This window comes from Geotrypetes seraphini, chromosome 5 (genome assembly GCF_902459505.1).
Source record: "Geotrypetes seraphini chromosome 5, aGeoSer1.1, whole genome shotgun sequence".
Lineage (NCBI taxonomy): Eukaryota > Metazoa > Chordata > Amphibia > Gymnophiona > Dermophiidae > Geotrypetes > Geotrypetes seraphini.
The window spans coordinates 269,256,425-269,278,056 of record NC_047088.1 but is presented as its reverse complement, the minus strand read 5'-3'; the positions used below and the strand labels follow the sequence as shown (position 1 = coordinate 269,278,056).

The 21,632-nt window shown below is 46.0% G+C and overlaps 1 protein-coding gene across 8 annotated transcripts in view; it reads right to left on the bottom strand.

The window, feature by feature from the left end:
- Positions 1-21,632, bottom strand: part of ATG9A (autophagy related 9A) — a 383,311-nt gene that overhangs the window by 30,449 nt on the left and 331,230 nt on the right. For 4 of the 8 annotated variants that reach the window (XM_033944867.1, XM_033944871.1, XM_033944868.1 and 1 more), the window contains exons 17-18: positions 9,287-9,367; positions 7,936-8,647 (exon numbers count right to left, since the gene is read on the bottom strand). The exons of 1 other annotated variant lie outside the window; for it this stretch is intronic. In XM_033944867.1, the coding sequence (XP_033800758.1) occupies positions 9,317-9,367 (51 nt within the window). In that variant the 3' untranslated portion in view covers positions 7,936-8,647; positions 9,287-9,316. Of the gene's footprint in view, positions 1-7,916; positions 8,648-9,286; positions 9,368-21,632 lie in introns of those variants that run through there. 3 more of the 8 variants (XM_033944874.1, XM_033944875.1, XM_033944872.1) reach the window with 3 other exon arrangements.

The window sequence follows — 21,632 nt, the reverse complement described above, 5'->3', positions numbered from 1 at the left end:
AATGGGCCCGGAGTTTGCTCAGGAGAATTTCCCAAACCACCTCTTCCTCTCAACACATTGACACACTGCCACCACCATCACCACTAGGAACACCTCACTGGGTAGGCCAACAATGCTTATAAACTTTATAAAACACATTATTATATTTTTTTTATAAAGCACATATTTTAACTGAACTCTCTGACATCCTCAGCCTTTCCATTCACAAAAGTAGAAGGAAGAAAAGTTCCCATTTCCTGCTGTCTCATGTCCCCGGCCTATACAATATTTTTCTTCTGCAGACCCTTCAAAAGTCTGACCAAATCCTCATTTCACTTGCATTATAAAGTACTGAGGATGCCATCTCTCCCCAATCCCAGGTCCTAAAGTCTGAGACAGTAGCACAAACTGCCCGATTCAGGAAGAAAAATTTTGATTCAGCCTATTTAATTGGTTTTTCGATTCGATTTTCCTGCCCAGTTGGGTGATTTTTTTCAAAAATCCTGGTGGGTTTTATAGCTTTTTCACCCCCTTTGGCTTCTCCTAACCACACTGGCGCTGTGGTGTAAATAAAATAAAGAAACAAAAAGGACTTTTCCTCTCTCTGTTAATTCCTAGCTCACGTTTGCGATCTAACACCAGCTCTGGCAGGATACACATTTTAAATCTGACATATTGTAATCACAAAACAGAAAATAAAATTAATTTTTCTACCTTTTGTTGTCTGGTTATTTTTCAAATCTTGTTGGTCCCAGGCTCTGGTTGTCTTCTGATAACTTGCTTGCAAGGGTCTCCTTCTTTCTTCATGCTAACCATCTATCTGCCATCTCTGTCCTCCCTTTCCATTTCCCTTCCCTCCCCAGGAAGTCTGGTATCTTTCCTTTTTTTCATCTCCCTCCACAGATCCACCTTTTCTTAACTACCCTTTCATCCGGCATCTCTCCCTCCTTCCCCACCACCCCAGGGCCCACCATCTCTCCCTTTCTTTTCCCAATTACCCTCCTATCCAGTATCTCTATCCCTCCTCCAAACCATCCCTTGTGTTCAATTTCTCTCCCTTTCTGTTCCTTCCCTCCCTAAATCCCATGGTCCATCATCTCTCCCTCTCCTCTATTTTCAGACCCATTATTTCTTCCCCCCCCCAAAGTCTGGCATATGCACATCTCTTTAAACACCCTCTTCCCTCTGTGTACTTCTACACCAGGATCCCCCCCAAAGGCCTGTCCCCCCCCTTGAAGGCCTGCACCCCCCCGAAGGCCTGCACCCCCCCTTGAAGGCCTGCCTGCCTGTCCCCCCCAAAAGCCTGCCTCCCCCATGAAGGCATGTACCCCCAACCCCTTTAAGGCCTGCACCCCCCCGAAGGCTGCATCCCCCCAGAAGGCCTGCACCCCCCCAGAAGGCCTGCACCCTCTTGAAGGCCTGTCCCTCCTTGAAGGCCTGTCCCACCCCCCTGTTCCCCCCTTAAAGGATTGCCTGCCTGTCCCCACCGAAAGCCTGTCTCCCCCCATGAAGGCTTGTCCCCCCCTTTAAGGCCTGCATCTCCCCCTGAAGGCTTGTCCCTCCCCTTGAAGGCCTGCACCCCCACGAAGGCTGCACCCCCCCAGAAGGTCTGCACCCCCCCCGAAGGCCTGCACCTCCTTGAAGGCCTGTCCCCCCCTTGAAGGCCTGTCCCACCCTCTGTCTCCCCCCCCAAAAGCCTGTCTTCCCCCATGAAGGCTTGTCCCCCCCCCCCTTTAAGGCCTGCATCTCCCCCTGAAGGCCTGCCTGCCCGCCCCAACCCGAAGGACCGCTCACCCCCCCCCCCCCTCCATCCAGACGTCCGGTTCTTCACCTCTGGCCTCCCCGCACCATTTAGAGTAGAAGCAGCCTGCAGCAAGATCGCGATGTCAGCGATCTTGAGCTGCTTGTGCTGTCCTCTGCCGCGGACCCGCCCCCCTCCTCTGATGTCAGTGGAGGGGGCGGGACCGCGGCGGAGGACAGCATGAAGCAGCGCAAGATCGCTGACATCGCGATCTTGCTGCAGGTTGCTTCGGTACTCTTAATGGTGCGGGGAGGCCAGAGAGGAAGAACCAGACATCGGGGAGGGGGGGGGGGAACGGACGCCGGAGCACCCCCTCAGGGCTTGCACCTGGGGCGGACCTCCCCCCCCTTTCCCCCACCTTGGTACGCCACTGCCTGGAGCTGTTCTGGTTCCCCATTGTTGATGGGTCCCACCCCCTGATGGGAGATGCATCTTTTTTAGTGGAGAGAGGGAGGGGCCTGGTGCCGCAGTGTCCGAAGTCTTCATAGAGCCCAGGACACCGTCCGGCGGATGTGCAAGAGAGAGAGAGAGAGATGTTGAACGAAGACTACATTTGGATCTGCAACGGAGAGGTTGTCACCGGATTGAGGGGAGACACGCTGAATTGCCGGTTCGATTGCTGTCCTTCTGCACAGAGAGAAGGGGCGAACATTGATGATGGATCTTGTGCTGGCACCAGGCTATTGTTGTTTATGTGCCCTGAAGATTTGCCTCCTCTGCCACCACTGCTTCTGGTGGAGAATTTCCACAGTGACCCCCGGACAACTTTTGTTGCCTGCTTCGTGCCTCATAACTGACAGGGACCAGCATATGGAGAGAGACAGGGAGCCAGTGTGCAGTGGCTGGAGGTATCGGGAGTGCTTAAGAGAAATGAATGGGATGTTGGTGTTTGAACAACAGCTCAGCATAGACTCCAGGAACACCCGAAGCTACAGGAGCACGCGAAACGCTTGTAGAGACTATATGCATGGAGACGGATCCTGTACTGGAGAGGGGATGCGCCAATTGGGATTTGTTCTGAGCCCAGGCTGGGCGAGAGGAGGCTCAGCGGAGGGAAGGGGAATGCTGGCAGCTACAAGAGGAGAGAAAGTGCTGGGAGCAGGAGAGGATTAAACAGAAAAAGAGGGAGTTCGAAGAGAGGGAGAGAAGGATCAAAGAGAATGACATCGAAGAGAAATCTCACAACTCACAAGAGATCCATGAATAATTTAGAATATAATGTAATCAGAAGAGAGAATGGGGAGACACTGGAGGATTAGGCAGCCATGGAGAATGAAACTGACATATTTAAATACGTAATCATCTATGAGACAAACTTGGTTTTTTCTGTTACATAGAGCATTTTGGACCGTGGTTTGTTTGCAGAAGTTAGATAGCTCTAAATCTAATAGATGCTGGCACTGTCATCTTGAAGCTGGGACATTAGATCATTTGTTATTCTATTGTCCATTGATACTTGCTTTCTGGAAATCAATATGGGGTCAAATAATTTGTTAGATAATCTGGTGGCATTATCCTATGACACCTATTTGTTTGGCATGTCAATGAGGGCTAAAAGCCAAATATCCTCTAATAATAAGCTTAGAAACATAGAAATAGATGGCAGATAAGGGCCACGGCCCACCTAGTCTGCCCACCCTAATGTCCCTCCCCTACCTTTGCCCTGTGAATAGATCCCATGTGCCGATCCCATTTGGCCTTAAAATCAGGCACGCTGCTGGCCTCAATCACCTGCAGTGGAAGACTATTCCAGCGATCAACTACCCTTTCAGTGAAAAAGAATTTCCGGGTGTTACCTCGTAGTTTCCCGCCCCTGATTTTCCACAGATGCCCTCTTGTTGTCGTGGGACCCTTGAAAAAGAAGATATCTTCCTCTGCCTTGATGCGGCCCGTAAGATACTTGAACGTCTCGATCATGTCCCCCCTCTCTCTGCGCTCCTCAAGCGAGTATAGCTGTAATTTGTCAAGCCGTTCATCGTATGGGAGATCCTTGAGTCCCGAGACCATCCGGGTGGCCATTCTCTGCACCGACTCCAGTCTCAGCACATACTTGCGATAATGCGGCCTCCAGAATTGCACACAGTATTCCAGGTGGGGCCTCACCATGGATCTATACAATGGCATAATGACTTCCGCCTTATGGCTGATGTTTACCCCTTCGTATGCAACCCATGATTTGTCTTGCCTTGGTTGAAGCTTGCTCCACTTGATTGGCAGTCTTCATGTCCTCATTGACGATTACCCCCAAGTCTCGTTCTGCTACCGTTTTTACTAGGATCTCGCCATTAAGGGTATAAGACTTGCATGGATTTTGGCTGCCCAGGTGCATAACTTTGCATTTTTTGGCATTGAAGTTGAGTTGCCAGGTCCTAGACCAGCGCTCCAGTAGGAGTAGGTCGTGCATCATGTTGTCGGGCATTGAATCTTCGTCCGTTGTGCATTTGCCCACTACATTACTTAGTTTGGCGTCATCGGCGAATAATGTTATTTTACCTCGAAGCCCTTCTGCCAAGTCCCTTATAAAGATGTTGAATAGGATTGGGCCCGAGCCCTGTGGCACTCCACTGATCACTCATTATGACAGGGGTTGCCATACAACAGATTATGAATAATTGGAAAAACTGGGAAAGGCTGAATTATAGCTTTTGGTGGAACTCTTTGTGTCACATATTCAAAATGGAAAGGATAATTGTTATGCAGCAGGGAAATTTTAAGAAATTTCAGGTTATTTGGGAGCCATTAGCAAGATACTGTAAAGACTGAAATTACTCCATAGAATACATATTAATTTTTCCCTTTTGTTCATACACGTCAAGGGTGGGGTGGGGATGAGAATATTTCATGATTTCTTTTTCATATGAATAATTGTTGGGTATAAGAGAGGGGGAATATTTGATTAGAGTTCGAATTTGATGACATATTAAGTGATGTTAAAGTATAAAATGATTGTATTTTATGTTACACTTATTGTGAGTTTTAAAAATGAATAAAGATTTATAAAAAAAAATTTAATAAACATTTATACAACAACAAAAATAAATAAATAATGCCCTGGAAGTCTTTAAAAAGGTTTCCTTATCCATGCAAGATGACCAAGTCTTATGGACGCCCTTATCCCTCCCAAAACATGCTTCTAACACCCCCCCTTAAGATTTAGGTCTAGCTCTGAACGTCTAAATCACAGGTGTCGAAGTCGGTCCTTGAGGGCCGGAATCCAGTCGGGTTTTCAGGATTTCCCCAATGAATATGCATTGAAAGCAGTGCATGCAAATAGATCTCATGCAGATTCATTGGGGAAATCCTGAAAACCCGACTGGATTCCGGCCCTCGAGGAGGGACTTTGACACCCCTGGTCTAAATGATGCCCTGGACTTCTTCAAAAAGGTTTCATTATCTTTGCAAGAAGACCAAGTCTTATGGTCGCCCTTAACCCTCCCAAAACACGCTTCTAACACACACCCTTAAGATTTAGGTCTAGTTCTAAACGTCTAAATGGCACCCTGGATGTCTTCAAAAAGGTTTCCTTATCTATGTAAGATGACCAAGTCTTATGGATGCACTTATCCTTCCCAAAATATGCTTCTAACACCCCCCCCCTTAAGATTTAGGTCTAGCTCTGAATGTCTAAATGACGCCCCAGATGTCTTCAAAAAGGTTTTATTATCCATGCAATATGACCAAGTCTTATGGTCGCCCTTATCTCTCCCAAAACATGCTTCTAACACACCCCCTTAAGATTTAGGTCTAGCTCTGAAAGTCTAAATGACGCCCCAGATGTCTTCAAAAAGGTTTCATTATCCATGCAAGATGACCAAGTCTTATGGTCGCCCTTATCCCTCCCAAAACATGCTTCTAACACACACCCTGAAGATTTAGGTCTAGCTCTAAACGTCTAAATGGCGCTCTGGATGTCTTCAAAAAGGTTTCCTTATCTATGTAAGATGACCAAGTCTTATGGATGCACTTATCCCTCCCAAATAATGCTTCTAACACCCCCCCCCCCCCACTTAAGATTTAGGTCTAGTTCCGAACGTCTAAATGATGCCCTGGACGTCTTCAAAAAGGTTTCGTTATCCATGCAAGATGACCAAGTCTTATGGCCGCCCTTATCCCTCCCAAAACACGCTTCTAACACACACCCTGAAGATTTAGGTCCAGCTCTAAACGTCTAAATGGCGCCCTGGATGTCTTCAAAAAGGTTTCCTTATCTATGTAAGATGACCAAGTCTTATGGATGCCCTTATCCCTCCCAAAACACGCTTCTAACACACACCCTGAAGATTTAGGTCTAGCTCTAAACATCTAAATGGCGCCCTGGATGTCTTCAAAAAGGTTTCCTTATCTATGTAAGATGACCAAGTCTTATGGATGCACTTATCCTTCCCAAAATATGCTTCTAACACCCCCCCTTAAGATTTAGGTCTAGCTCTGAACGTCTAAATGACGCCCCAGATGTCTTCAAAAAGGTTTTATTATCCATGCAATATGACCAAGTCTTATGGTCGCCCTTATCCCTCCCAAAACATGCTTCTAACACACCCCCTTAAGATTTAGGTCTAGCTCCGAACATCTAAATGATGCCCTGGATGTCTTCAAAAAGGTTTCATTATCTATGCAAGAAGACCAAGTCTTATGGGCGCCCTTATCCCTTCCAAAACATTATTCTAACACACACCCTTAAGATTTAGGTCTAGCTCTGAAAGTCTAAATGACGCCCCAGATGTCTTCAAAAAGGTTTTATTATCCATGCAATATGACCAAGTCTTATGGTCGCCCTTATCTCTCCCAAAACATGCTTCTAACACACCCCCTTAAGATTTAGGTCTAGCTCCGAATGTCTAAATGATGCCCTGGATGTCTTCAAAAAGGTTTCATTATCTATGCAAGAAGACCAAGTCTTATGGGCGCCCTTATCCCTCCCAAAACATTATTCTAACACACCCCCTTAAGATTTAGGTCTAGCTCTGAAAGTCTAAATGACGCCCCAGATGTCTTCAAAAAGGTTTCATTATCCATGCAAGATGACCAAGTCTTATGGTCGCCCTTATCCCTCCCAAAACATGCTTCTAACACACACCCTGAAGATTTAGGTCTAGCTCTAAACGTCTAAATGGCGCTCTGGATGTCTTCAAAAAGGTTTCCTTATCTATGTAAGATGACCAAGTCTTATGGATGCACTTATCCCTCCCAAATAATGCTTCTAACACCCCCCCCCCCCCACTTAAGATTTAGGTCTAGTTCCGAACGTCTAAATGATGCCCTGGACGTCTTCAAAAAGGTTTCGTTATCCATGCAAGATGACCAAGTCTTATGGCCGCCCTTATCCCTCCCAAAACACGCTTCTAACACACACCCTGAAGATTTAGGTCCAGCTCTAAACGTCTAAATGGCGCCCTGGATGTCTTCAAAAAGGTTTCCTTATCTATGTAAGATGACCAAGTCTTATGGATGCCCTTATCCCTCCCAAAACACGCTTCTAACACACACCCTGAAGATTTAGGTCTAGCTCTAAACATCTAAATGGCGCCCTGGATGTCTTCAAAAATGTTTCCTTATCTATGTAAGATGACCAAGTCTTATGGATGCACTTATCCTTCCCAAAATATGCTTCTAACACCCCCCCTTAAGATTTAGGTCTAGCTCTGAACGTCTAAATGACGCCCCAGATGTCTTCAAAAAGGTTTTATTATCCATGCAATATGACCAAGTCTTATGGTCGCCCTTATCCCTCCCAAAACATGCTTCTAACACACCCCCTTAAGATTTAGGTCTAGCTCTAAACATCTAAATGATGCCCTGGATGTCTTCAAAAAGGTTTCATTATCTATGCAAGAAGACCAAGTCTTATGGGCGCCCTTATCCCTTCCAAAACATTATTCTAACACACACCCTTAAGATTTAGGTCTAGCTCTGAAAGTCTAAATGACGCCCCAGATGTCTTCAAAAAGGTTTCATTATCCATGCAAGATGACCAAGTCTTATGGTCGCCCTTATCCCTCCCAAAACATGCCTCTAACACCCCCCTTTAAGATTTAGATGTACTGGAATGAAAATAACCTGCAAGATGTTTAAAAAGTCTGTTTCAAAAATTGGTACTTGGACATTTTGGAAATTAAAACATCTTTATGCTGTTTTTTGGGCATCTTTCTGTTTTGAAAATAAGCCCCATGGTCTTTTATAAAAACACAATTGCAATTTTGTTATCTTGATATTTAAATTGATTACAATTTTTTCTATTTACAAATAATTTTTTCTCTTCTATTTCTATGGTTTATGCTTTTTTTGAACTTGATATCAAAAAGTACTTTAGTTCTATATTTAAGAACATAAGAATAGCCATCCTGGGTCAGACCAATGGTCCATCTAACCCAATATCCGGTTTTCATGGTGCCCAATCCATGTCACAAGTACCTGGCAAAAATCCAAATTTGGATTACAATTGTATCATTTATTAATATCCTTCATTTTGTAAATATATTTGTATGATCTTTTCATACTGACATGTATGTTATAAATAATAATAATAATTTTATTCTTATATACCGCCAAAGCCATAATAGTTCAAGGCGGTTTACAACAAGAAGTTCTGGACAATCAGGTTTTATATGTTTTTATTGTAGACCCCTGTCGCAGGCACATTGTTAAAACATAGCCTGTGTTGGGTCCTCTAATAAATAGTTGCTTCACCCCAGTTCTTGGGGTCCATTGTCCTTTATTCCTTCTGTGCTCTGTTCACATTTGATTCCCATTCTCCTGTCATTCACGCGTTCCAGTTCTTGTTAATATTTTTGTAAGAGATACTGTGGAAGGGCTGTTGAGCAGTTTGCCTCTCTGTCGGTGAACAAAATCTGCAACAGGGTGGGTGCTCTGGAAGGTGTGAATAACATGAGGTTTTAGACAAACTTGAAGAATACTCTATAATTTGACAACTAAGAATTAATGCTAAAACATGCAAATTCAGGCATTTCTGCTACAAAACCCCAAGGGAAGAGTACAATATAGAGAGCAAAGTTCTTCTGTGCACAAAAGAAGAAAGGCATCTAGGGTCGAACTTACAGTGGTCAAACAGGTAGAAAGGGCAAGGGCAAAAGCTAAAGTATACTTGGGTACAAATAAAGAGGAATGGCCAGCAGGAAAAGAGAGGCAATAGTGCTTCTGTATAAGTCTTTGTACTGAGGGGATTCATAGGATGAGGGTGAAAGGATGGTTGATGTGTGAAATGGTCTCCCAGTGGAGAAGGTGGAGACAAGGATGGATTTGAATTCAAGAATGGGCAGACAGGATATGTCATGTGGTCTTTATCTCTTATCATTTTCTATGTTTCTACAATAAAGAGGATTCGAGGAACAGCAACAAAAACCAAAAGAAGAAAAATATTTAGTAAGTACTGAACCATTGATTTCATTGGGAAAAATCTAATACTAAATTAGTGAATCTATGTTTATTAGAAAATTGCTGGAACAACTGAAAATATGCTGTAAAAGATCAAAAGTAAAGAAAAATCACCTTTACAATTCAGTGGTTGCAAGGGAACTTCTACGCATGCTCAAAAAAGAGTTTCTTTGCAGTGAACTTCCCATCTCCAGTCTATATGGACAGAAAAAGATAAAACAGTGTACTGTATTTAGATTTGGAAAATTAAGGAAAGATTAGCTTCTTTCTAGTAGACAGACACTCTATTCCTGAACCTGTGTAGTAGTCAATCTCTTAGGGCTAGATTCACTAAACCTACCGATCCTGTAACGATGATCGCAAAGCCAGTTTTACTGGTTTTGCAATCGTTCCCCAATCCAATTCACTAAACTGCTTTCCTATCAATCTCCCATCCAATCCGATCCACCTATGCAAATGAGCAAAACCCCATGCAAAATAGCCAAGCAATTGATTCACTAACAATTACTTGGCTATTTTGCATCAGGTTTTACTATTGTAAAACCCAACTGCTGCAGACCTGTCAGTAACTGTGTTACCGGCAGGTCTGCCTGTTCTTTTTCATGACACTGATAATTTGCGAGTATTACACATGCAAAATAGCTGGCCACTTAAACACCCCCCCCCCAACAACTGCGGCCCCTTCCCCGAACCACGGCCCTCTCCCCCGAACTCCCCACAGAAAAAGACAGGAAGGATGCCCACTCCTGCCATCACCGGCTTCCCGACCAAAAGACAAACAAACCCAAAACGGCAGGAGGGATACCCATTCCCTCCTGCCAGCAAATACCTCCCCCCCTGAAAAAAACAAGCAGGAGGGATGCCCACTCCCCACTGCCACCAATCCTGGACCCCCTTGCCCTCCCCCCTCCCCGTACCTCAAAATGTTGGGAGCATTACAAGATGGGGGGATCACCGCTAGGGGTGAGCAACCTTGAAAGAGACCTGGGAGTGATGGTGAACACAACATTGAAGGCGTCGGCGCAGTGCGCCACAGCCTCAAGGAAAGCGAACAAAATGTTGGGTATCATTAAGAAAGGTATCACAACCAGGACAAAGGAAGTCATCCTGCCACTATATCGTGCAATAGTGCGCCCGCATCTGGAGTACTGTGTCCAGTACTGGTCGCCGTACCTCAAGAAAGACATGGCGGTACTTGAGAGAGTCCAGAGAAGAGCAACTAAGCTAATAAAGGGTATGGGGGACCTCTCATATACTGACAGACTGAAAAAGCTGGGGCTTTTCTCCCTGGAAAAGCGACGACTCAGGGTAGACATGATAGAAACCTTCAAGATCATGAAGGGCATAGAAAAAGTGGACAGGGGCAGATTTTTCAAACTAAGGGGAACCACAAGTACAAGGGGGCACTCGGAGAAATTGAAAGGGGAAAGGTTTAGAACAAATGCCAGGAAGTTCTTTTTCACCCAGAGGGTGGTGGATACATGGAACGCGCTGCCGGAGGATGTGATAGGCAGAAGTATGCTACAGGGCTTCAAAGAAGATATGGACAGGTACCTAGAGGACAAAGGGATTGAGGGGTACAGATAGGAGTAGAGATAAGGTTATAGGGACAGGATTAGAGGTAAATTATAAAAATTAGTCAGAGACCACTGTTCAGGCAGTGGACCTGATGGGCTGCCGCGGGAGCAGACCGCTGGGCAGGATGGACCTCTGGTCTGCCCCAGCGGAGGCAACTTCTTATGTTCTTATGAGGGGTGCTCAGTCCCTCCTGCTCCGTAGACTTGCTGCGCTGCAATGCGGGCCTTAGGCCCCGCCTCGGTGTATCATGTGATGCACAGGGAGGGGCCTAAGGCCCTGATTGGCTCAGGTGCCTTGGGCTTCTCCCTTGGGATGGGCCTGAGGTGCCTAAGCCAATCAGTGATTTCCTTAGGTTTGAGCCTAAGGAAGTCCCTGATTGGCCATTGCTTTGGAGGCCTATGGAGCAGGAGGGACTGAGCACCCCTCCTGCTCCCAACTTTTTGAGTTACATGGAGGGGGGAGGGTAGGAGGGGGTCCTGGGTCAGTAGCAGGAGGGAGCGAGCATCCTTCCTGTGGGATTTTCTGGAGAGTGGGGGGAGGTATTTGCCGGCAGGAGGGAGTTGGCATCCCTCCTGCCGTTTTGGGGGGGGGTTTGGGTCGGGAAGCCAAGTGATGGCAAGAGGGTGGGAGCATGCCTCCTGCCTTTTTCTTCAGGGGATTCAGGTGAGAGGGAAACGGTTGGGGTGGACATTTGTCAGGGGGGGCCGCGTGTGTTGGGGGGAGGGGGCTTTTTTTTTTAAAGTGGCCAAATATTTTGCATGTGTAATACATGCAAAATATCTGGCCCATTTTTAAAAAAAAAAAAAAGAAAAAATGCTGCTGACAGCAGTAACAGGACGCTGCTTCTCCTGTCACTACTGTCAGGGCTGCCCTGACTCAATCGCTCACTGAGCGATTGAGTCGGGGAGTTTGCATGCAAATGATTTGCAGGGAAATACTTTTTAAACCAATAGGAGGAAATTTTTTCACACAGAGAATAGTTAAGCTCTGGAACACGTTGCTAGAGGATGTGGTAAGAGCGGATAGCGTAGCTGGTTTTAAGGAAGATTTGGACAAGTTCCTGGAGGAAAAGTCCATAGTCTGTTATTGAGAAAGACATGAGGGAAGCCACTACTTGCCCTGTATCGGTAGCATGGAATATTGCTACTCCTTGGGTTTCACCACCATGAGAACGGCTACTGTGATTGATGGACCATTGGTCTGACCCAGTAAGGCTATTCTTATGTTCTTGTTGACTACCAATGCCATCAGATCGAATGCTGGGCACAACTACCAATTTACAATGAAGGTGAAGGCTTCCTGAGAAAGTGATCACTTCCCAAGATCCAGGGTATTCTGGCTGAGGAAATCCATTTGAACACTGTCCACGCCTTCCACATGTGCCACCGAGAGCATCAAAATATGGGCCTCCATCCATCGAAACAGCATCTGGGCTTCCAAGTGTACAGCGACACACTTGGTGTCCCACTGGCAATTGACATAGGCTACTGCTGTTGAGTTTTCCAAGAAAATTCGTACAGCTTTGCTCTGCAATGTGCTTCCCAAATGCCTGAAGGAGTGTGCTTCCCAAATGCTGGGGAGTGTGTGGCGCAATGGTTAAAGCTACAGCCTCAGCACCCTGAGGTTGTGGGTTCAAACCCACGCTGCTCCTTGTGACCCTGGGCAAGTCACTTAATCCCCCCATTGCCCCAGGTACATTAGATAGATTGTGAGCCTGCCAGGACAGACAGGGAAAAATTCATGTAAACCGTTCTGAGCTCCCCTGGGAGAACAGTATAGAAAAGTGAATAAATAAAAATAAATAAAAAAAATAAATAAAGCACCATGTTCCAACAGGAACTTCAACGACTTCCTCTGAGAAGGGGACTAGCATCCCTGAACTGGATGCCCCTTGCAATGTGTCCCCAGCCATAGAGGTTGGTGTCTGTTGTCAGTATCACCCATGCAGAGATGTGAAGTGAGAGATTGCGGCTCCAACCACCAGGTTAGACTGTGATGAGCTTCCGCTGTCCAAGGTAGCTGCTGGTGGAGTGCATCCCTCTGCGGGTACCATTGGGAGAGGAACACATCCTGGAGAGGACGCAAGTGCACCTGGTCACAGGGCACTATATCCATGGTTGCAACCATTGATTCCAGGCCCTGTAAATAATGCCAGGCCGTTGGAGCATTCTGGTTCTGAAACTCCCATATCTGACACAGAATATTTTCACTGCGGGTTTCCAGGAGAAAAATCACAGTTACAGGTTTTATCCAAGGACAGCAGGCAGATATTCTCACATGTGGGTGACGTCATCCATGGAGCCCCGATGCGGACAGCCTTGCAAGCAGACTTGCTTGTAAAACTTTAAGAAAGTTCACAACTGCTGCACTGCACATGCGCGAGTGCCTTCCCACCCGACGTAGGGCGTGCATCTCCACAGCGTCTCCTCAGTTCAGGAAACTAGCTAAGAAGCCAACCAGGGGAGTTGGGTGGGTTGTGAGAATAGCTGCCTGCTATCCCTGGATAACACCTGTTACGGTAAGTAACAGTGCTTTATTCCAGGACAAGCAGGCAGCCTATTCTCACATGTGGGTGACCTCCAACCTAACCAAAATGGGATGGTGGGAGTGTTGGCAATTTAGGAGAATAAATTTTGTAAAACTACCTGGCCAAAATGGCCATCCCATCTAGAAAAATAATTCAGACAATAATGAGAGGTGAAGGTATGAACCGAGGACTAAGTGGCAGCTTTGCAGATTTCCTGAATAGGAGTAGATCTAAGGAAAGCTACTGATACCGTCATGGCTCTGAATTTATGGGTTGTGACTCGACTCTGTAGATGTAGTTCAGCCTGAGCATAGCAGAAAGAAATGGAAGCAGCCAGCCAGTTGGAGATGGTGCGCTTGGAAACTGGATGTCCCAACTTGTTTGGATTGAAGGAGACAAAAAGTTGAGGAGCAGATCTGTGCGGCTGAGTCCTTTGCAAGTAGAAAGCCAAAGCACGCTTACAGTCCAGAGTATGAAGAGCTGTTTCTCCAGGATGAGAATGAGATTTTGGAAAAACCACTGAAAGTACAATAGATTGATTGAGATGAAATTCTGAAACCACTTTAGGTAAGAATTTAGGATGAGTTCGGAGGACCACCTTGTCATGATGGAATATTGTGAAAAGTGGGTCTGCAACTAAAGCTTGAAGCTCACTAACTGCAACAGGGGCGGGACGGGGCGGACCGCCCCCCTCCCTTGGTAGCCACTCGAACCGCGAGGCTACTCTCCTTCTCCTTACCTGCCCTGCCTGCAGCACAGAGCCGAACGGAAGTCTTCCTGACGTCAGCGCTGACGTCGGAGGGAGGGAGGGCTTTGTTTAAGCTTTGTTTAAGCCCTCCCTCCCCTCCGACGTCAGCGCTGACGTCGGGAAGACTTCCGTTCGGCTCTGTGCTGCAAGCAGAGAAGGTAGGGAGAAGAAGAGCCGCGCGACTGAGTACATCCAGCCCCGCAGGAGCCCCGCGACCCTCGGAGGCGTCCCCATGGGATCCCCGTGACCCTAGGGGGCGTCCCCACGGGATCCCCATGACCCGAAGGGGGAACCCGCGGGATGCCCGCGGGTCCCGCGGGATTCCCGTCGTCCCCGTTCCCGTGCAGCTCTCTAGATTGAGGCTCCTTGTAATGAGTGGAGCACCAAGCAGAAAACCTAGTCCATTTCTGGTTGTAGCACTGTCTAATGATAGGCTTTCTAGAAGCCTCTAAAATGTCCTTGACAGGTTGAGAAAACTGTACAGGGACAGTTAGGTTGAGAGGTGTAAAGACTATAGGTTGGGATGAACTAGAGACCTATTACTCTGTGTAAGCAGAGAGGGAAAAACTGGTAGAAGGAATTGCTCCCTGCTGCTGAGTTCTGTGTAAGCAGAGATGGAAAAACTGGTAGAAGGAATGGCTCCCTGCTGCTGAGTTGAAGTAGAAGGGAGAACCAAGGTTGTCTGGGCCACCGAGGAGCTATCAGAATCATGGTGGCATGTTCTTGTTTGAGTTTGACAAGTGTCTTGAGAATGAGTGGGAATGGAGGGAGCATCTGCCTCCAGTCAGTGAGGAGAGTATATCCTGGAGCAGAATTGAGGCAGTTTATTGTTGTGGGGAGACACATAAAGGTCTATCTGAGGAGTCCCCCACTGACAAAAAATGTGATGGAGAGGCGAGGAATTGAGTGTTCATTCATGAGGTTGTAGAACATGACTCAAATTTGTATGCCACATAGTTTTTCTCGCCCTGAATAGTAACATAGTAACATACATAGTAACATAGTAGATGACGGCAGATAAAGACCCGAATGGTCCATCCAGTCTGCCCAACCTGATTCAATTTAAATTTTTTAATTTTTTCTTCTTAGCTATTTCTGGGCAAGAATCCAAAGCTTTACCCTGTACTGTGCTTGGGTTCCAACTGCCGAAACCTCTGTTAAGACTTACTCTAGCCCATCTACACCCTCCCAGCCATTGAAGCCCTCCCCAGCCCATCCTCCACCAAACGGCCATATACAGACACAGACCGTGCAAGTCTGCCCAGTTCTGGCCTTAGTTCAATATTTAATCTTATTTTCTGATTCTAGATCCTTTGTGTTCATCCCACGCTTCTTTGAACTCAGTCACAGTTTTACTCTCCACCACCTCTCTCGGGAGCGCATTCCAGGCATCCACCACCCTCTCCGTAAAGTAGAATTGCCTTTGAATCTACCACCCCTCAACCTCAAATTATGTTCTCTGATTTTACCATTTTCCTTTCTCTGAAAAAGATTTTGTTCTACGTTAATACCCTTCAAGTATTTGAACGTCTGAATCATATCTCCCCTGTCTCTCCTTTCCTCTAGGGTATACAAATTCAGGGCTTCCAGTCTCTCCTCATACGTCTTCTGGCGCAAGCCTCCTATCATTTACGTCGCCCTCCTCTGGACCGCCTCAAGTCTTCTTACGTCCTTCGCCAGATACGGTCTCCAAAATTGAACACAATACTCCAAGTGGGGCCTTACCAATGACCTGTACAGGGGCATCAACACCTTCTTCCTTCTACTGACTACGCCTCTCTTTATACAGCCCAGCATCCTTCTGGCAGCAGCCACTGCCTTGTCACACTGTTTTTTCACCTTTAGATCTTCGGACACTATCACCCCAAGGTCCCTCTCCCCGTCCGTGCATATCAGCTTCTCTCCTCCCAGCATATACGGTTCCTTCCTATTATTAATCCCCAAATGCATTACTCTGCATTCCTTTGCATTGAATTTTAGTTACCAGGCATTAGACTATTCCTCTAACTTTTGCAGATCCTTTTTCATATTTTCCACTCGCTCTTCGGTGTCTACTCTGTTACAAATCTTGGTATCATCTGCAAAAAGGCACACTTTTCCTTCTATCCCTTCAGCAATGTCACTCACAAACATATTGAACAGGATTGGCCCCAGCACTGATCCCTGAGGGACTCCATTACTCACCTTTCCTTCCTTCGAGCGACTTCCATTAACCACCACCCTCTGGCGTCTGTCCGACAGCCAGTTTCTGACCCAGTTCACCACTTTGGGTCCTAACTTCAGCCCTTCAAGTTTGTTTAACAGCCTCCTATGAGGAACTGTATCAAAGGCTTTGCTGAAATCCAAGTAAATTACATCTAGCATATGTCCTCGATCCAGCTCTCTGGCCACCCAATCAAAAAATTCAATCAGGTTCGTTTGGCACGATTTACCTTTTGTAAAGCCATGTTGCCTCGGATCCTGTAACCCATTAGATTCAAGGAAATACACTATCCTTTCTTTCAGCAACACTTCCATTATTTTTCCAACAACTGAAGTGAGGCTCACCGCCTTCAGAAAGGTGTTGTGAAGGATGGCCAAATTCCAAACCTTCTGAGCTTCTTGGCAGAGGGAGAGATCCTGTTCCTTCCTGTATGTTGACATAGTACATGGCGACTTGATTGTCTGTCCAAATAAGGACTACTTGTTCATGGAGAAGATGCTGAAAAGCTTTGAGAGCATTGAAGATTGCTCTGAGTTCCAACAGATTGATGTGACACTGATGATCTGTGGTGGACCAATAGCCTTGAGTACGGAGACCATTGAGATGAGCCCCCCCCTAGCGTAAGCTGAGGAATCTGTCGTGGGTACCTTCTGATGAGGAGGTGTGTGAAACAGTAAACCTCTGGAGAAATTTGAAGAGAGCATCCACCAGTGAAGAGACTGTCTCAACGCAGGAGTCACTGTAATAGAAACATAGAAATAGATGTCAGATAAGGGCCACGGCCCATCTAGTCTGCCCACCCTAACGACCCTCCCCTACCTTACTCTGTGAATAGATCCCACGTGTTGATCCCATTTGGCCTTAAAATCAGGTACGCTGCTGGCCTCAATCACCTGAAGTGGTAGACCATTCCAGCGATCAACCACCCTTTCAGTGAAAAAGAATTTCCTGGTGTCACCGTGCAGTTTACCGCCCCTGATTTTCCACGGATGCCCCCTTGTTGCCGTGGGACCCTTGAAAAAGAATAATAATAATAATAATAACTTTATTCTTATATACCGCCAACAATCTTGCGACTTCTAGGCGGTTTACAGTGAGGTGAAACTGTACAGTCGGTGAATTACAGAGTATAACAGTGACCATCTGATATTAACAACATTAATAATAACAACAGTTTATATACTGCCGGACCGGGAAGTTCCGTGCTATTTACAATGAGTTAGAAAAGTTTCATTAATTGATTGGGACATTCATAGTTTAGAGATTAGAGGTTAGAGATTAACAGTTTGCAAGATCAGATATGGGTGGAATTACGAAGGGGGCTATTGTCCTTGTTCGTTACCTATGTAATTCAAGAACAGGTATGTTTTTAGGTGTCTCCTAAATTCGCTATAGTTGTTTGAGTGTGTGATTAGTTTTCCTAGGTCTTTGCCCCATAAGGCTGCTTGGTACGATAAAAGTTGTTGATGATGTCTCTTATATCTGCATCCTCTAGCCGGTGGGGAAACAAATTTCAGGTGTGTGCTTCTCTCATGTCTGTTAGTTGGGAATGAGAAGAGGTCTATTATATATTTAGGGGCTAGACCTGATAATACCTTAAAGCAGAGACATCCTAGCTTGAACTTCGTGCGAGCCTCCATTGGCAGCCAGTGCAGGAGTCGGTAGGAAGGGGTTATGTGATCGGACTTCTTCAACCCGAAGATCAACCTGACTGCTGCATTTTGTATAAGTTGTAGTCTCTGCATTTGCTTCCGAGAGATTGCCAGATGGGTAATGTTGCAATAATCAAGGTGGCTTAGTATTAGGGATTGTACCAGAATTCTGAATGCTGAGGTGTCGAAGTATGCTCTAATGGACCTAAGTTTCCAGAGGGTAAAAAATCCTTTTCTGACTAGGGAGTCTACATGGTCTTTCATAGTTAGACCTTGGTCCAGTATTACCCCTAGAACCTTCGTTGTTGGTTGAATAGGGTAATTGAGTTTGTTAATGCGTAGTGATTCTGTCGTGTTATGTGGGTGTGGCGAGGCTATAAAGAATTTAGTTTTATCTGAATTGAGCTTGAGTTTGAATTCTGTGGTCCATTGTTCCATCAGGTTTAGTGCTTCTGTTGCTGTGGGGGTGATTTCGGAGGGAGACGTAGTAAACGGGATAATGATTGTAAAGTCATCCGCGTAACTGAATACTTTTATACCTCGCTGGGCCAGCTGCATGCCTAGTGATGATATATAGATGTTGAAGAGTAGAGGGGATAATGGGGACCCCTGTGGAACGCCTGATGGGTTTCTCCATGTTTTAGAGAGGTTGCAGTTGAAGCGTACCTGATAGGTGCGGGCCGTAAGGAATTCTCGGAACCAGTCAAGTACCTCACCTCCAATGCCGATCGCGTCTAAACATTGTAGTAATTTTTTGTGGTCCACTAAGTCGAAGGCCGAGCTCATGTCAAATTGCATGATTAAGGCGTTATGGCCCTTGGTGAATAGGTTGCGTAAGTGTTCTAGGATCGCTGCTATCACCGTCTCAGTGCTAAACAAAGGTCTGAAGCCGGACTGGGTTTCGTGTAGTAGAGAAAACTGGTCAAGGTAGTCCATCAATTGGGTATGTACTAAACCTTCCATTATTTTTACGAAGAATGGAATGGACGCTACCGGTCTGTAATTGGTTACTGATGTTAGGGAGTGTTTGCGATTTTTTGGAATTGGGGTGATTATAATGTGACCGTTATTCGTTAGGAATTTCCCGTTTTTGAACCTCTTCCACCTCAATGCGGCCCGTGAGATACTTGAACGTCTCGATCATATCTCCCCTCTGTCTGCGTTCCTCGAGTGAGTATAGCTGTAATTTATCTAGCCGTTCCTTGTATGGAAGATCCTTGAGTCCTGAGACCATCCAGGTGGCCATTCTCTGCACCGACTCCAGTCTCAGCACATCCTTGCGATAATGTGGCCTCCAAAATTGCACACAGTATTCCAGGTGGGGCCTCACCATGGATCTATACAATGGCATAATGACTTCCTCCTTACAGCTGACGAAACCCCTTCGTATGCAACCCATGATTTGTCTTGCCTTGGACGAAGCCTGCTCCACTTGATTGGCAGACTTCATGTCCTCACTGACGATTACCCCCAAGTCTCGTTCTGCTACCGTTTTTGCTAGGATCTCGCCATTAAGGGTATAAGACTTGCATGGATTTTGGCTGTCCAGGTGCATAACTTTGCATTTTTTGGCATTGAAGTTGAGTTGCCATGTCCTAGACCAGCACTCCAGTAGGAGTAGGTCGTGTATCATGTTGTCGGGCATTGAATCTTCGTCTGTTGTGCATTTGCCCACTACATTACTTAGTTGGGCGTCATCGGCGAATAATGTTATTTTACCTTGAAGCCCTTCTGCCAAGTCCCTTATAAAGATGTTGAATAGGATCGGGCCCAAGACTGAGCCCTGTGGCACTCCACTGATCACCTCCGTCATTTCGGAGGGGGTGCCATTCACCACCACCCTTTGAAGCCTACCTCCAAGCCAGTTCCCAACCCATTGCGTCAATGTGTCACCTAATCCTATAGAACTCATCTTGCTCAGCAACCTGCGGTGTGGTACGCTATCGAATGCTTTGCTAAAGTCCAGGTACACGATGTCTAGGGACTCCCCAATATCCAGCTTCTCCGTCACCCAATCAAAGAAGCTGATCAGATTGGATTGGCATGATCTCCCCCTAGTAAATCCATGTTGTCGGGGATCCCGTAGATTCTCTTCATCCAGGATCTTATCCAATTGGTGTTTGATTAGAGTTTCCATTAGTTTGCTCACTATCGATTTTAGACTCACTGGTCTGTAGTTTGCTGTCTCCATCTTTGAGCCTTTCTTGTGAAGTGGAATGAAGTTAGCCATCCTCCAGTCCAACGGGACGCTGCCTGTACTAAGGGAGAGGTTGAAGAGCGCAGACAGTGGCTCCGCCAAGACATCACTCAGCTTCCTAAGCACCCTGGGGTGCAGGTTGTCCGGCCCCATTGCTTTGTTAACCTTGAGCTTTGACAGCTCACCGTAGACACTGCTGGGCGTAAACTCAAAGTTACTAAAAGGGTCAACTGAGCCAACCCTTGTCTGTAGCTGAGGGCCAAGCCCTGGCGCTTCTCAGGTGAAGACTGAGCAGAAGTATTCATTTAATAGTTGGGCTTTTTCCGAATCCTTTTCCACATAGTCTCCGTCTGGATTCCTAAGACGTACAATCCCGCCTGAGTTTTTTCTTCTGTCACTGATATACCTGAAGAAGGATTTATCTCCCTTCTGGATGTTCTTTGCCAGAGACTCTTCCATGTGGAATTTAGCCTCCCTGACTGCTGTTTTGATGGCTTTTGATTTGGTCAGGTAGTCTGCTCTAGAGTCCTGCTTCCCCGATTGTTTGTAAGAGATGAATGCTTTTTTCTTCTCCTTGATGAGATCTGAGATCTCCGCAGTAAACCACTGTGGCTTATTGTTCCTTCGCCATTTACTTACTGATTTAACATAGCGGTTTGTTGCTTCTTGTATGTTGATATAATAGGCCAAAGCACATTTACAGTCCAGAGTGTAGCGCTGTTTCTCCAGCATGATAGTGAGGCTTGGGGAAAAAAAAACTAGAACAATCGACTGATTGAGATGGAACTCCGTAACAACTTTAGGAAGAAACTTTGGGTGAGTGCGCAAAACTACTTTGTCATGGTGAAAAACTGTGAAAGGTGGATCTGCCACCAAGGCTTCTAACTCACTGACCCTCCGTGCAGAGGTAAGGGCAATGAGAAAAACCACTTTCCAGGTGAGAAACTTAAGATGAGCTGTAGACATTGGTTCAAATGGTGGCTTCATTAAGCTGGAAAGAACTACATTAAGGTCCCGGACTACAGGAGGATGCTTGAGAGGTGGTTTCACATTAAAAAATCCTTTCATGAATCTGAAGACCAAAGGATGGGAAGTAAGAAGTTTTCCCTCGACTGGCATGTGAAAAGCTGTAATAGCACTAAGATGGACTCTGATAGACGTAGACTTGAGACAGAATCAGACAGATGGAGAAGATAATCCAAGACCAACTCCACTGACAAGGAAGTTAGATCATGATGATGATGACAGAGACACCAGGAAGAAAACTGAGTCCACTTTTGTTGGTAACATTGTTGAGTAGCCAGTTTCCTGGAGGTGTCAATAATAGTGTGCACAGGCTGAGAAAGATATAATGAAGTCAGCCCGAGAGAAACCAAGCTGTCAGGTATAACGATTACAGGTTGGGATGAACAAGAGTTCCTTGATTCTGTGTAAGCAAAGTAGGAAAAATTGGAAGAGGTATGGGCTCCCTGGTGCTGAGTTGTAGTAGAAGGGAGAACCAATGCTGTCTGGGCCACCGAGGAGCTATGAGTATCATGGTGGCTGATTCCTGCTT